This window comes from Callorhinus ursinus, unplaced genomic scaffold, assembly GCF_003265705.2.
Source record: "Callorhinus ursinus isolate GAN/ISIS: 27379988/994484 unplaced genomic scaffold, GSC_fseal_2.0 scaffold9, whole genome shotgun sequence".
Classification (NCBI taxonomy): domain Eukaryota; kingdom Metazoa; phylum Chordata; class Mammalia; order Carnivora; family Otariidae; genus Callorhinus; species Callorhinus ursinus.
In genome coordinates, this window is record NW_027397071.1 from 47390037 (window position 1) to 47405586 (window position 15550).

The 15550-nt window shown below is 41.3% G+C and overlaps 1 protein-coding gene across 9 annotated transcripts in view; it reads right to left on the bottom strand.

The window, feature by feature from the left end:
* The window catches only part of PDE4B (phosphodiesterase 4B), a 420748-nt gene that overhangs the window by 3369 nt on the left and 401829 nt on the right, over positions 1–15550 (bottom strand). For all 9 annotated transcript variants that reach the window (XM_073896583.1, XM_073896589.1, XM_073896584.1 and 6 more), the window contains 8 exons: positions 15126–15219; positions 9402–9580; positions 8033–8131; positions 7725–7889; positions 5577–5676; positions 3410–3564; positions 3176–3298; positions 2281–2463 (listed from right to left, as the gene is read on the bottom strand). In XM_073896583.1, the coding sequence (XP_073752684.1) occupies positions 2281–2463; positions 3176–3298; positions 3410–3564; positions 5577–5676; positions 7725–7889; positions 8033–8131; positions 9402–9580; positions 15126–15219 (1098 nt within the window). The remainder of the gene's footprint in view (positions 1–2280; positions 2464–3175; positions 3299–3409; positions 3565–5576; positions 5677–7724; positions 7890–8032; positions 8132–9401; positions 9581–15125; positions 15220–15550) is intronic.

Here is a 15550-nt window from a genome sequence, read left to right on the forward strand (position 1 = left end):
GGAAACCTTTGCTTTTTTTTTTTTTTTTAAAGATTTTATTTATTTATTTGACAGAGAGAGAGACAGCGAGAGAGGGAACACAAGCAGGGGGAGAGGGAGAGAGAGGAGCAGGCTTCCCGCCGAGCAGGGAGCCCGATGCGGGGCTCGATCCCAGGACCCTGGGATCATGACCTGAGCTGAAGGCAGTCGCTTAACCAACTGAGCCACCCAGGCGCCCCTGGAAACCTTTCCTTTAACAACATTCTGGTTTTTGGCAAATCATTTAATACATCAAAGTTCATATGTGACTCTTTTATATCTATATCTACCTGTACCTATATATTTATATCTCTCATTGATCGATCGATCGATCCATCTGTCACCTATCTATTGACCTATCTATCGTCTATCTTCTCCTCCCTGATGCTTCCCTAGTCTTAACATAACTCACACCAAAGTGAGGGACATCTCTGATCTGCACTGGAACTTGACTGCAGATGATTCAGATATTTCTCTTGCTTCCACCCACTCCCTTTTCCTTCTTTATGTGTATTTAATGGATTTGAGAGACTATTTTCAAGGTGTTTTCCAGGGACCTGAAAAAACAAGCTCAAGGCAATGGAGAAAATGGAATGAGATGAACACCGTGCAATCGTTTCTTTTCTTCATTTGCTTTGCTTCTACTAAATGCTCAGAACTTTTTTGAACAGTAGCCTCTAGTTGCTTATTTACTGGGCCCTGGGACGAGAGAGCTCCACAAATCCTAAGAGCACCTAGTCAAGGGCTTTATTGCCAGATGACTCAGACAATGCTTGCCAGAGCCCATCTGCGGGAAACACCAGAATGGACCATGATGTCATGGCAACAGGGAGACCTGCTACAGTGATGGAGAGGGAAGAGCTCTGGGCGGAGGGCAGCTGGGTCACTTGGGAGCTGGTGAAATGAGCCAAGGGGACAGCTTCTCCACCTGATGCATGGGGAAAATAGCTGTTGTGTCTATCTCACAAAGCTGTGTGGGGGTTCAAATAGGACAAGTTCTGGAAAAATGTGTGGAAAACCACATAGAACACCATATAAATATACATCACTGTTGATAATAATTGGGCATTATTTTAATTAATTAATTAACTAATTGTTCAAATTAAGGCTTTAGGGGATTTGAATTGGCCCTGACAACTCAATGTTAGCATGCATTTTTATAGCATATTAGACTTTCAGAGCACTTTCACAGATTTTAAACTCATTTGACTGGGTTCCTTTAAAAAAAAACAATAAAATAATAACTGCAAGGGCACTTGGGTGGCTCAGTCAGCTAAGCGTCTGCCTTGGGCTCAGGTCATGATCCCAGGGTCCTGGGATCGAGCCCCGCATCGGGCTCCCTGCTCAGCGGGAAGCCTGCTTCTCCCTCTCCCACACCCCCCACTTGTGTTTCCTCTCTAGCTGTCTCTCTCTCTGTGTCAAATAAATAAATCTTTAAAATAATAACTGCAAGGGTACTTTGCATTGATATTATAAGTATATGTAAGTTTGGGGGTAGCAGGTAGCGGGGAAAGAAGATAAACACTAACTAAAAGCCCTCCTCATGCTTTTGTGATAAAGACCTGGAATAGCCTATAGACCCTCTCAATCAGGACTATATGTTGCCCTGAAAAAAAATAACATTTCAGCAGGCCCTGAAGCCTTTGTACGGCTATCGATACTTTCCAGTATTAGCTAGAAGTATCTGAGGCATTTCTGCATACCCCCACCTCGCATATTGTCCCCAGTCCTCGGCGCATAGGGTATTTGTAGCTTTGGACACAACCCAAAGATGTCAGCGTGTCCTCAGAGGTAGAGAAGCAACCTTGGAAGGGGACACAGGAAAGGGCGTCGACCGTGAGGTAGAAGAGGTATGCAGAATGAGATTCACCCTCGGCCGTGCACTTGATTATGGAGAGACAACAGACAGAGGGTGGAGGAAGCCAGGATGAAGAGTTGAGCTCCTGGATAAGGACAAGGGTAAGAGAGATCTGGAGGGACGGGCAGGAGGCAGCAGCTCTGATTTCAGTCAGCGGGATTTGCTAAGGTCATAGGCAACTCTCTAAACTGCTTGAGAATACAGAGACCAGACTTCGATGAGGTTCTGAGTACGGCTTTGCCTCCACCCTGTGAAATTGAGTGTAATGGAGAAGGCAAATGAGTCAGAAGTAGAATGGAACTAAATGGGTCGTTGCTTCCTTATAACCTCAGGAATTAGCTAGAACCCTCCAGTTCTACAACCAGCAGAGCTCACAGAAACTTGGAAAATTTCATATTAGATACCTGGGATTTTTCCACAGAAGCCGTGTGCTTGTCGCACATTGGGCTAATCTCCATTCCCCTCTCCCGCTCTTTGTCTCCCTGCTGGAAAAATTCCTCCATGATGCGGTCTGTCCACTGCCGATACAATTCCAAGGACTTGGTGGGGTTGCTCAGGTCTGCACAGTGTACCATGTTGCGGAGGACCTGGAATCATCAAGTTTTGAGAATCCCATAAAAGACAGTGTAAATACTACCAGAACATCTCAGGCCTCTTGTACTAGTACATTTGGTACCAAACCCAGGAACATTTTAGTTGCATTATAATTGTGGTGTGTGCACCAAAAAATGGTATTACAGTGACGCTGGCCAGACTTGCTTATTTACCATTACAGGAGTCCTGCAAGGGAAAATGGGTGTCTTCTCAGATTGACAGTCATTGAATGTAAAAATTGGAAGGGACATTAGAGGTCAAATGCTACCATCGTTTCCCTTTCCCAGTTTGGAAAAAATGCGAAGAATTACTCAAAGTAGATGTCTTCATATTTTCCACTTGTGGAAAGAGACCAGCTGATGGCAGTTTGTATAATCAAAACAGACCTAACAGTCTTCAAGTCAATGGGATTTATATCCAAACACGAGCTTTGGGGACCAGCAGTCACGTATCCCCTATTACAAATGAATTTTGCCATTTATTTTTAGAACTCAGCAATTCAATAAATAGGGTTATGTTTTTCTTCATAAATTCAAGGATAAACTTGAATGTCCATTTTCCTCAGCTTGTTCTGAAAATAAGCCCAAGTTGTAATAATAACCAGATATGAGACTAACTGAACCAATGTTTGTTTTCATTTTTTAAACTGTTGTTTGGTTTAGTTTGGTTTGGCTTTGTGGTAAATCAAAGGCTTTCATCAAATACCTGTATACGATCCGTGTAGTTGTCCAGGAGAAGAACACCTGAACTTGTAACTTTCTTTGTTTCTACCATTGTCTTCAGATCTGCCAGCAGGCTCATATGTTTGGACATATCCGTTGCTAACACCTAGGGTAAAAGGAAAATGAAACTCTCAGGAAACTCACTTTATCAGAGAGAATGGTGTTTCTCCTCCTGAGAAGGGAAAGGTAAGTGAGGGATGTCGAAAGGAAGTCTTACCATGTCGATAACCATTTTCCTGAGCGTCTGGCGTTGCTTCTTGCTGAGATTCTGGAAGATGTCACAGTGTTCTTCCTGCAGCAGTTTGAAACCCACAGCAAGGTGATGGTTTTCCAGCACAGATTCATCATTATACATCAAAGCGAGTTCTGAATCTGATAAACAAGGAAAAATGATGACTTAATAAGGAAGGGCTAATAATTCCAACATTGGCATGACTTCAGTGTGAAATCAGATCCAGTTCTCTCCAAATGATGTCAGGAACCAAGATCCACATGTCATTTCTCATCAGAGAAACAGTTTCCCTCTTCAAGGGGGAGTAGTCAGTTTCCAAGCAAAACATGCTTGTTGTAGATATTGGTGCATAAGCTTTCTCTTTGACTAAAATTCACGGTATTTTAAAATCCTTTTTCTTCTTCATTTCACATGAAGAATTTAACATTAGGTAAGTGCATTTCCAAGAAACTAAGCCCTATTTTTAACTCAGTTTGTAATTTCCTTTATGTCTTCACACATTTTGTGCTTTGGGAAGGAATAAACGGACAATGCCACTAAACTTTATCATATGTATTAGCATTTTCAAACTATTTCACTTTTTTGTAGATTCCCCAGTCCTGTCACTTGTGACCGTTTTATTTTTCAAAGATGATAATAGTGTTGAGTGTGAAGTTTTGTTTTATCCAAATAACTTAGCTCTTTGGAGCTTTCTACAAATATGGCAACAAAACATCAATAATGTTTTACAACAATCTTGATGTCAGAGTTTCTGTCCTCTGGCCCTATATGTCAGAAATAGTAACATCTGTACCTAAATGACAGCTTCCAGCCTGCCGTTCACACAGAAGAATCACAGACATCTTTTGTTAGGCAGAGCCCTGGTCTGCACTGGAGAATATGGTCAACAAATTCCAGAAGGAACATTTCCTCTTAATAAAGAATAATAGCCAAGTGATGGTGATAGGTTACTCATTGCAGATGTTGTCACTCATATACCATTGTTTTAACTGTGTTCTTCGTGTTACATCCTCAGAATACGTGGTGGGATATACGAAGTCATTTCAGCACTCCTGCCCTGTTCACCCTGTAATCGATCCCAGATCTGCAAACTGGCTTTCTATGTTCTAGTGTTGTCGGTGGCTATAACAGAAAGATCACTTTTTTTCTGTGTGAAGCTACCTGGCCAGTATATAGGTTGATATGTGACACACACCATGCCCGCTGATATAATCCAATAGCTAAGTAGTTGCCTGAAGTTTATATTCTTTCAGTAGAAGAACAAGGTTAAAAATGAATCTACACCACATCTAGATCATTCAGATATTCTGATGATAAAGTAGGACAGGGACTCTTTTATAGCAAGGAGCTCAAACATTTCTATAAAACCATCAGCACTTGATGTTAATGATGACCACAAGTGTATAGTCAATATACTCAGAAGAAAAAGTACTGAGAATTTTAGCATTTAGAAAGAGTGCACTGAGAAAAGTCATGGATTTTCATTAGCGTGGATACTAAACATTTTCAGCATGACAAAAGCACTGAGATTTTTAGCATTTAGAAATAGTGCACTAACTGAGAAAAATCATGGATTTTCATTAGCATGGATACTGAACATTTTTAGCATGACAAAATCACTGAGTATAGCTTGGGATCCTAAGGCTGGACCAGCACTAAATGCCACTGAGGTCATCTTCCCTACTATAGACCAAGCATTCCAGTGCTTTCTTTGGAGTCTTATTTCTTTTTGGAGGTTCCCATGCTCATTTAGGCCTGTCTCCTCAGTAGAGAGGGACACCAGTGGGTCACCATGTTCTATGTGAGAGTCCTGCATAACACTGAAAAGCATTATCACGTTATCCCCAGGCCTTTCTTTGTCCTTACTGAATAATCCCACATCTGTTAGTCTTTCCTCATGTATTGTATTTTCCAAATGTTGAGTACTTTTTATGGCTCCCCTCTGACCCTTTCCAAGTTCTCCATGCAGCTCAAGAATTATGTTGCCAGACTGGACACAGTATCCAGGAAAGGTCTGACCAGCTTGAGTGGAATGGAAGGATTACCTCATTATTACCCTTATTATCATCCATAATGAAAACATTAGGGGGGAAAAAAATGAAGCAACGAATCATACAATTATCTCAAATGACTGTTCTAGTAGTGAACTCACTTGTGTTGATGAGAAACTGGTTGGAGACTCCAGGGTGATCAACGTCATGGATAGCAGCTGCAAAAATGGCGGCCAGAATTTCCAAATCGGTGAAGACGGCCTGCAGAACAAAACAAGCACATTTAACTCCATGTCCCATTGGCCTATCCTGCTTGTTCAATTTCATATTAAAGTATCCCATTTCATTCTTGTTGGGAGAAGGGTTGTTTGCTGATGTGGTATAATGTCTCAATGCACTAATTAAATGTAGATTCTATCCATCAGCATAAGGTCTAATGTGAAAGGGGTGATGGCGGAAGCCCATGCCCACATCGAGCTTATCGGAAGGCATCAGCACCATGCTCATGACGAGTGATCAGGTGCGGCCTGATGTTTGTTTCTTGGATAAGTTGTACGGCAGAACGGTGCTTATGTAACACAAGCATGTACAAGTCAAAAAAGCAAGTCAGACTGGCTCTGTGCTGAGATATAACAACATTCACGTTTTCAGGCTGAGTAACTTAAAGAAGAAAGGCTAAATTCCAAACTCCTAAGACTGGCAATAAATTATTTCCCAAAGCTAAATTTGTAGTGTGGTCAGAAGCTTTCATATATTCATTCATTCATCCACTCCTTCAATTCCTATACGCTAAATGTTTACTATGGGCAAGATCTGAGAACTTTCCTGAGAAGTGAAACCTAACGCCTCACTGCTCCACTCCTTCAGGCCATGTTGCGAAGCCTCTTCTGCCCCCATCTGTACACAATCACTTAAACCTAGCACTTGTGTAGATAAACATTCTTTCTGACTGGAAGGTCTTTCTCTGGCTGTAGTGTCTGTCCTAATCCTCTGTGATTGCTTCCGTCTTCTAATCCTTCAAATGCCAGCTCAGTGTCCACCTCTCCCATGAAGGCTAACTGCTCAAGGACACGTTGAGCTCGCCCTTTTCTAAACACGTGTGGCCCCCAGGGGTCAATTTCTGGCTACACAATAGGTATCCTATCAGTAACAGAGGGTAGCTGATGAAGAGCGTTGACCCACTCTATGATCCTTAGACAGAACATACAAATAATACTGTTTCTCTCCTTCAGGGGATAAAACAGCCTCAGCTCCATCTCACTTTCCTGTCCTCTTGGATTTCTTTTCTCAAGAAATACGAAACCCAAACAAGAGAGTTGTGGCCAGTTTAATCTTTCCTCACCTTCCAAACTGAACCTGTGAATACGGTGGGGCTGGGTAGGGGTTGGCAAGTCCCCTTCCGTAGTGAGCCTACACATTTTGGAAGAACCTGACTACCGTTGCTGTATGTCAAAGAAGAATATGGGCTGCTGGGCACATTGCTGCTAACATTGGCGCATGGAAATGCATTAATCTACTAAGGAAGGAGTCACAGCCACCTTCTAGCAAGATGTCTAGCAAAATGGAACACCGTTCCCCTTTGCTTCAGCATTATTAATTCTAGATATTCAGTTACTTTTTCTTCAACCCATAGAATCAGTTTTATGAATTCTTAGGAGACTAAGCCTATGGATGCTTATTCCCAACAGGAATTATATAGGACATTTTATATTATATTTCTGTGCTATCCTTCACAGTGTTTGGGATGGTGTAGGCAGTTAAGATCAGTATATGCATACTGAGGATAAACTACATACTAGATGCTGAACTGGACACTTATTAGATACTGGAGAGGCAAAGAAAAATAAAGCACCCTGGGAGCACCTAGGTGGCTTATCTGGTTAAGCGTCTGCCTCTTGATTTCCGCTCATGTCATGATCTCAGGATCATGAAACTGAGCCCCGTGTCAGGCTCTGCGCTCAGTGGGGAGTCTGCTTGAGATTCTCTCTCCCCCTCTGCCCCTACCCCCACTTGTGCCCACTCTCTCTCTCTCAAATAAATAAATCTTAAAAAAATAAAGCACCCTGTTAATTACTTGATGATTCAACAATTTCAATCGTAAGAGACATAAAGAGAGAGTTACTCTGATATTCGAAAGCAGTGTAAGTAGAAATGCCGTTCATTTTTATTAGCAACGCAATTTATGGATGCTACACGTAATAAAGAACCAGTTCAAACATGTGCAATTATTTCTGTAAATATGTTACATGTTGTATAGCGCTTTGTAAAAGAGGATGGGCAGGTATGCAAAACACATCATAACTACTCACATCTAATGCTGGCGTAGAAAGAAGAACATGGGTTGACTGGGCTACATCAGCAGCGTGTAGGCTGTTATGGTACGCCACATCAGAATGGTAATGGTCTTCTAAAGTCATCATGTAGGTTACAAATGTATCAGATGAGATTTTGAATGTCTTTAGGAGGTCTCTTTCCTATGTAGTAAAATGGATTAGAAAATAAATAAGTCGATGTCCAAAAATGAGGAAAAAGTCCTATCAGGAAAGTAGACTGGGATGGAAAAAAATCATCAAGAGCCATCGAATTCAATAAGCAATACTCTCTTCTGTTCACTCACCTGGAATATGGCATACATGATGCATGTGAGGGGCCTGTTGTGGGAATATCCAGCCACATTGAAGATGTTAAGGCCCCATTTGTTCAGGTCTTCCAGCTCCTGTAATCAAAATTAGAGGAATTTAGGAATAAGGCCAGTTTTGTTAGCATGCCTCATTATTTTTATTTTGTTTTTGGACAATGGCTGTCTAAGACTTTAGAGTAGGTATTTAGAGTGTTCTAGTTGCATCAAGATTTGAAAATGGAATGGCTTAGGAGGTTGGGTGTCCTCTTCATTTTAGTTACAAGTTCTGTATTTTTTTTTTTTTTTCAGAAAAGAGAGAGTGTGTGTCTAATATATAGATTTAGTTGCTGACCTGTATTTGCCGTATATCAGTCCTCAACCAAGTGGCCTTCAGAGGTAGCTGCAAGTGGCTAGGGGTCCCTCTAGCTCCATTTCCCTGTCTCTCTTCTTCATGGATCACTGGCCCAGTAGCTAACAGCTAGAAAACCATCCTAGGGGAACTCCTTTGCCCTTTGGTTATTATCACAAAGGGCCAGGTCGGGGAGACTCAGTTGCTAGAATGTGCGGAAGTCAACCCTAATTTAATGTAAAAGGTCATGAAGAATGCCAACCATGGATTATTCTATCTTAGAGCTCTTGGGCCATAGATAGACCTGGGAGAAACATTATTCAGCCCTGCATTGTGGGATTATTCCACGATTATCTGATTAAAGGAGTAATTTATTCCATTCTGAATTCTTGCCCAGAATAAGGGATCTAGGCTCTCTCCAGAGACCTGCCCCTTGCTCTAATTGCATCTCTCAGAAAGCCTCACTGAATGTCTGTTTGCTCATCTTCTATTGTCACAAGCCTGCAAGGACCCTCTGGTTACCTAAGGCAGCCCCCTAGGGGAACGTGTCAATTCTTTCTGTGCCTTCCTCCACTGGTAGGGTTTGGGCTCTGAGTCAGTGCTGTCGACCTCTCTCATTTCTTCTCTAGCTCTGCCAATCAGTGCAGATTTTCCAACTAGTCCTTGGCATAGAGTCCCAGATCTGTCCTCTGGGACAATTCATTCCTGTCTCCTGGCTGCCCTGTGGCTTCTCGCAGGGTGCCTTTGGTAGGATTCTCATTCATGGGGAACTTCCATTTACAAATCCAACTCTGAATAAAAAAATACAGCTCCTTTGTTGTGAAAAAGGGTCTTGAATTTGGTGCCCAGCAATGGACAAAGCAGCCACACCAGGTTTCTTATCATATAATTTAATCGAAAAGCAACAATGATCACTGCTTTTTTCTAGTAGATAATTTTGAGCAGCCACCTGACCTGCCGTAGAGCAAAGAGCTGCACGCACACGTGAACGCCCCCCACCCCCCAGCTCAGACAAACCTTGGCCAGATGGTCTTCGTTTTCCGTGTTGACTCCAAAGCGTGAGATGCTTGTATTGTTCAAGCTTGAACTATGCATTAGTTTTTTCACACCGCTTATCTGTGTCATGAGCTGTTGCTTTTTCTTCTTCTCTCGGTCTTTCTGGGTAGGAGATGGAATCTCCACATCATTCTGCTTGTCTGCAACAAGGGGAAACATTTTTCAGCCCCTGTGTGCCAGTGAGAACCCACTGCAACCCAGTATCCAGAACAACTTGCAAAGTCCTGTGATGGGTTTTACATCTTATAAAGGACTGTCCTACATTATCGCACTTGATCTCCAGGACCATCCCGTGAGGTTGATGGGAGAAATAGGAGAATTTTTTTGCTTCTTTTTATTGCTAAATAAACTGAGGCCTAAAGGAGTGAAATAAGTTGTCCGAGCAGGACAGGTAGGACTCAATACTCCACCTTCTATCTGCAGCGTAATTTAGAATTACGCTTCTGTATTTTCAAGGTAGGGCATCAATATGTATATGCAGATGTTTTTAATTAAATAACTTATATGTCTGTATAATAGAAAACATTCATGCAGCCAGGCCCAGGTTAATAAAAACAGGCTTTATGTTCTACTCTTTTTGTCATATTTGTATTTTTTTTAATTAAAAAAAAATCCAAACAACTTTAACTGGATATAACTTATCATTTCAGTTTAGATGAGCCATCTGTAAGTTAGAGAAATAAATGGTTTGTAACCTTCAAACAATGACTTTAAGCCTTGGCTTATTACCACCATTTGAGGTTCAGAGGAAAAGTATATCAGTTTTACTTCATGCTTTATTTTATTCATTCTAATTAATAATAAACAATGACTCTCACTTGTCACAGGCATTAAATTGATTAAAACATTTACGCTTATTAAATATGTATGCTGATCTCATTTAATCATTTAAAACATTCTGCTACGACAAGGTAATGGCAGAGCTGTGATTAGCGACGAAAACATCTACCTTCTCATGGAGGCTCTCCCCTCTGTATCAGGCTATTAAAAATATCAGCAACCAAATATCCCATTTCACTTCACGGGAGGCTTTATCTTGAGTACTTCTGAAACATGCATTAACTCTTTCAGGCCCCAGGGATGACTGTGAGTGCCCGGAGGCAATCATTTATTAAACTGCTTTAACAGCTACTTCACTGAACTAAATGACACCCTGTGGCTGAAAGAGTTAAGGCAGCTCTCAGAAGTTCCTACGCGTATCTCTGCTTGTTACAGTAAAAATTAGGACAAAGACGACTTCTCCATTAGAAAATGACATGTTTCCAGATACCATGCTGGGACCTAGACTAGTTGCTTTCAACTCTTGCAAGATGATGGCATAGGTCACATGTTTTCCCCAGAGACCTCCACCTGCTCTTAGGGCCCTGCGGACAACGCGTCAAAGCAAAGCAAGCACAGGGAGACAGAAGCAGCTCCCTGGCTGGACACCTCAGTACCTGGAGCAAGGCTATTCTCTATCCCTAGCATCCCTGTGTTCTCTTTAAGTGCCCGCAAGCTCTGAGCCGCATCAGTCTATGACTTTTGCCTGGTGAGGAATTTTAGTGGTCATTTCAATTAGTTTAGGGGTTTCCAACCTGCCTCAGCATCAGAAGCACCCAGGGAACTTTAGAAAAACACAGATTTATGAGCCCCACCCAGTCCTACTGAATCAATATGTTTCAAAAAGCTTCCTAAATGACGCTGATGATCAGCGCCAGGTTCGGGAACCAATAATAATCCCACACTCTCACTTTTCAGATGAAGTCAGCAATTTGTCCAAGCTCAAAGGGCAACTTACTCAACAGATATTTATTTTGCAATTACTCAGTTCCAGACACAGTGACTTAATAGCAGAGAACCCAGGCCTCGAGGTTCCTGTTAAAAATTTCTTTCTGGTCTCACAATCTCTGGCAAAAAATACTATATATTATATTGTTTCTGACATTACTTTTCTCTCTGTCACTTCACTCGTAATAATTGTAACTTTCTGCTAAAACGAAAGGTCACAGTAGTCCCTGTCTTTCCTGACTCCGTTCTTCACCATCCCAAAGGTCTGGTTATCTAAGAGGCTATCAGATTCCCTTAGGCCACTGCAGATAGAGAAACCTCTAGTGGGCCTAGCAGCTTTGCCCCATGTTAACTAAAGATTCCTTGCATCAGCCAGTAATTGAGCTGAACCACTACTGTGTCTGGAACATTACAGTAAAGAAGAAAGCCATTATTCACAGACAGCACCAATTTGACATTAATGGGTGTTTCCCTATACAGGGAGGCACTGAAACAACTGATGGGTTTCCCTATTCTGAATTTCCTCTGTTAAAAGCGTAGCCAGGGCGTTGCGGAAATAACCTGAAACAGACTCAAAGAATCGCCATAAACACTTAGTGAATTTACATTCCCAGAATGGTTATAATACAGTGGGGAAATAGTAGGCCAGCATAAATCAAAGAAACAAACAAAAGAAACCAAATGCAAAATATGGTCACGTCAAAACTCTGTTAATGGCCTAATTTGAAGTGCTTTTCTTACTAGAGCACAGCGTTTAATCATGCAGACTTTCTAAATTCTTTCTCCTTGCATCTTTGAAATTCTATGTTTTAGCTTTTGAGACGCAGTTGGGGATTTACAAGAATGAGTCTTCTCTGTTTGTAAAAATACTTACCAAATTATAATATCATATCTAAATGTCTTGCTCTGCCTATGCTCCCTTCCTGCAGATCCTGCTTCACTTCTTCCTGGGCCAGCAACCTGGAGCTCATTTTCATGTAAGAGCATCAATAAGTGGTTGCTTTGGTAAATGGACTCTTGCCTGCCTTTCAACTTGTCCATCTAGACACCATCCTCTTAGATGGAAACAGCACAAGTTTCCCAGCTCCTTGGAGTAAGGGATTCCCTCCTTTCTGGATGACACATTTTAACGTTCAATGACTCTTATTGCAAAAATGCTCTTTAATTTTAACTTAAAGCACTAAGGTCTTCCCATTTTTTGCTCACTGAGATGGCTGCCGTGCTCTGGCAAAATTCTTTTATATTACTGGGAAAGGTTAAAAACATATTTTATTTCTAGGTCCAACAATCATGATTCCTAAAGACTTTTCTCCAAAAGAATATAGCTGTTACTTGAATGTCCTTTAATGTGATTTTCTTCTATATGGTCTGAGTTTCTAACAACCTTCTTTCCTAGTTAAAGAAGTAACAGGGTATTTAGGTCTGGGAATCAAGAGAGCAAAACCTTAGTTCTGGCTCAGGGACATAGTAGCCAAGTAATTTTGATTAGGTTACTTTGCCCTTCTGGGCCTGTTTCCTCTCCCATAAAATGAGGGAATTGGATGACAAGGCCATTAAAGTCCCTCGTGGATCTGACAGTTTATAAAGAAGGCTTCATTCATGCTTCTCCAGGAATATTCCTCCAAAATATTCACCCCACAAAATAGGATTAAGAGTTCCATGTCTTACATTTGCAGTTTGGAGGCAAGGTCTTGTTTGTTTGTTTGCTTTTTAGGATTATCCAATTGCAAACCTACAGTCTATTCTAGAGAATCCAGATTGCTGGGGATGTCTTAGCAAAACTGATCAACTCAGTCCGTATCAGAGTCATAGTGCTCTCCTTGTACAGATGAAGTAACTGAAGTATCTTTTGTTGATATGAGGGATTTTTTTTCTCCCTCTATTTTTCCAAGAATATTTAAAATTTTAATCTAATCTGTTTGATCAGGACTGCCTTGTGCACACACACACACACACACACACACACACACACACACACCCTCCTAAGGCTGAGTCTCTAAGAATTGAGATTCTAACACGTTCCCCAACAACCTGTTCTTGATAATTTAACTTTTGGAATAACGAGAAGCCAAAAGATTGGTTTTCCTCAAGACATGTGCCAAACAGCAAATGAAATATTCAAGAGAGCGTTGATGTTCGCCTGTTCTTGAGATACACAGTGTTGACCCTGAGAGCTCATCTTTATTATCTTATCAGCTTTCTCACTTAATAGCTTATGATGATAAAAAAGAGATCAGTATGCTAAGCTAGTCGTGCCGTCCTTGGCAAGCTGCAAGCCGCTGGTGAAAGCTCCTGCAAGTGCACAGAGCTGCCTCCGCGAGGTCTTGGATGACAAAGGGCTCCTGTAGCTTTACCCCAGTCGTGAGTCTCTCCCAAGACACAGACAAGCCCTGGCATTTTAAAACGCAATGTTTGTGAGAACAAAAATGAGTTCTCGCACCACTCGACTGTCTTCTTCTCTCCCACAGTCGTTAACCTGGAAAACGTAAGACTCCTGGTTTATGAAAAAGAGCTGGATGTTGCACAGAGCAGGGTACATCTGAGAGGGACAGTGGAAGATGTCTGTCTTCAAAGGAACCAAGGGGGGATGATGGAGAAGAAAAGGATTGGTATATAACACTTGCAGTTCAATTAGATTCTGGCTGCCTCTCGGAGCTAGGCTCTATGAAAATTCTTCTCCTTTGTTCCCTGACCAGGGTGTTGTAACTGCCGCTGGAGAAAACCAGGTGCAGAAGGCACCCACAGAGGAAACAGAAAGACACTGTTCATCGTGCCCCTGCCCATCTGCAGCCGGGAAATGCCGTGAGCTCTGCACCAGGCTGATCAAAGATTGATCGGCTGACAGCAGAAACTGCTTTGGAATTAAGAGAAACAAGATTGATTTTTTAAAATAAAACCAGAAGAGGTGTGTGTTGCCATAAAGCTTGAGGCACATGGTCATGGATTTAATGATGTGTCGCAATGCCAAAAAAGAAGGGAGGTGTGATGTTCAGCTGTAAGAATGTGTTGGTTCCCTGCATGGTGGAGTTCTGTAAATGGGCATAATTCAGCAGTATTTGAAAGTCAACAGACTCAGAATCTAAATGCTATTTATTTTAAAGTACAGATTTGCATATTCTGCAAGCCTTATTAAAGAACAATATAATCCAAATAGGTTCACTATACAGTAGAATGGCTTTAAACATGAGATCAGAAATCCCAAGTAATCAAACAGGACGCCTGACAGTAGCTAAGGATCTCTGATGCAAACATGTTCTGACAGTGTCATGTGTTAAATACCAGCAATGTGATAACAGAGCACAACAGATAAAAAAGCATCAGATTGGGAAGATAATGATGCAGCTTGCAGAAAGCCACATCTTTCAGAGATGTGAAGATTCTTCTCTTCCCATTGAGCTTTAAGAAATAACTTAGCAAAGCAATAGTCAAATTACTTCCAAAGCTAATTCCCATGGCCCAAATCAACACACCGTTATTCTCCAACCATATCTCTTACAAACCACCTAAGAGGAAATCCTTTGCTCCAAGTCCAGTTATTGGAAGAATGTAAAGAATACCACGTCAGAGGAGCCAATAGACTGGTCCCTCAGGTTTAGATGACTGGACCCCCACCCCGACCCCAGTCAGAAAGTCTTGGCCAAGATGGAAGAGGGTGGATAGATAAGGGGAGACCTGGGGTATGTAGAAATACAATCAGCCTATAATAACCTCTGTCTTTGATGTCATTCTTTTTTTTTTAACATCTTTCTGCTTATTTTTTTTTTTTTACCTTAAATGCTGTCCTTAGTTCTTATTTGAAATGGCTTTTTCTGTGACTTGACCCCATTCCAAACTCACATAGGGATGTTGCTGATGGGTTGCAGAGATTAATACGGAAAAATCTCAATTACGGAACAGATTTCCCAGTTACTATCTTACCTAAGAAAGTATTTGAAATGTATTCAGAAACCTGGTTCCCTGATCGGCTCATCTCTGAGAGGTGTGTCAGCTCCCGGTTCAGCATTCTTTTGAACTGTGTATGAAGAAGAAAAATGTATTAATCACCTAAAAACTAGCAAATGATCACTGTAGATGTTTTCAACTTTACTACAAACCAAGAGATCGGAGCAGATACTATTAAATAAATGATTCTGCTTCTACAAAACACCCCTTTAATGCGAAACCATTCCCATGTCACCTTAGGGAAAAAAGAGGTTTTCTTGAGATTTCTTAGAATTAACATCTGATTTCTTCTGAAGATGCAAACATAGGAAAAGAATTTCAATAGAGGTCAAGATAATTTCACTTGAAAAATGTAACAACTTTTAAAACACATTTGTTGGAAATTAACTCGAAAATATTAC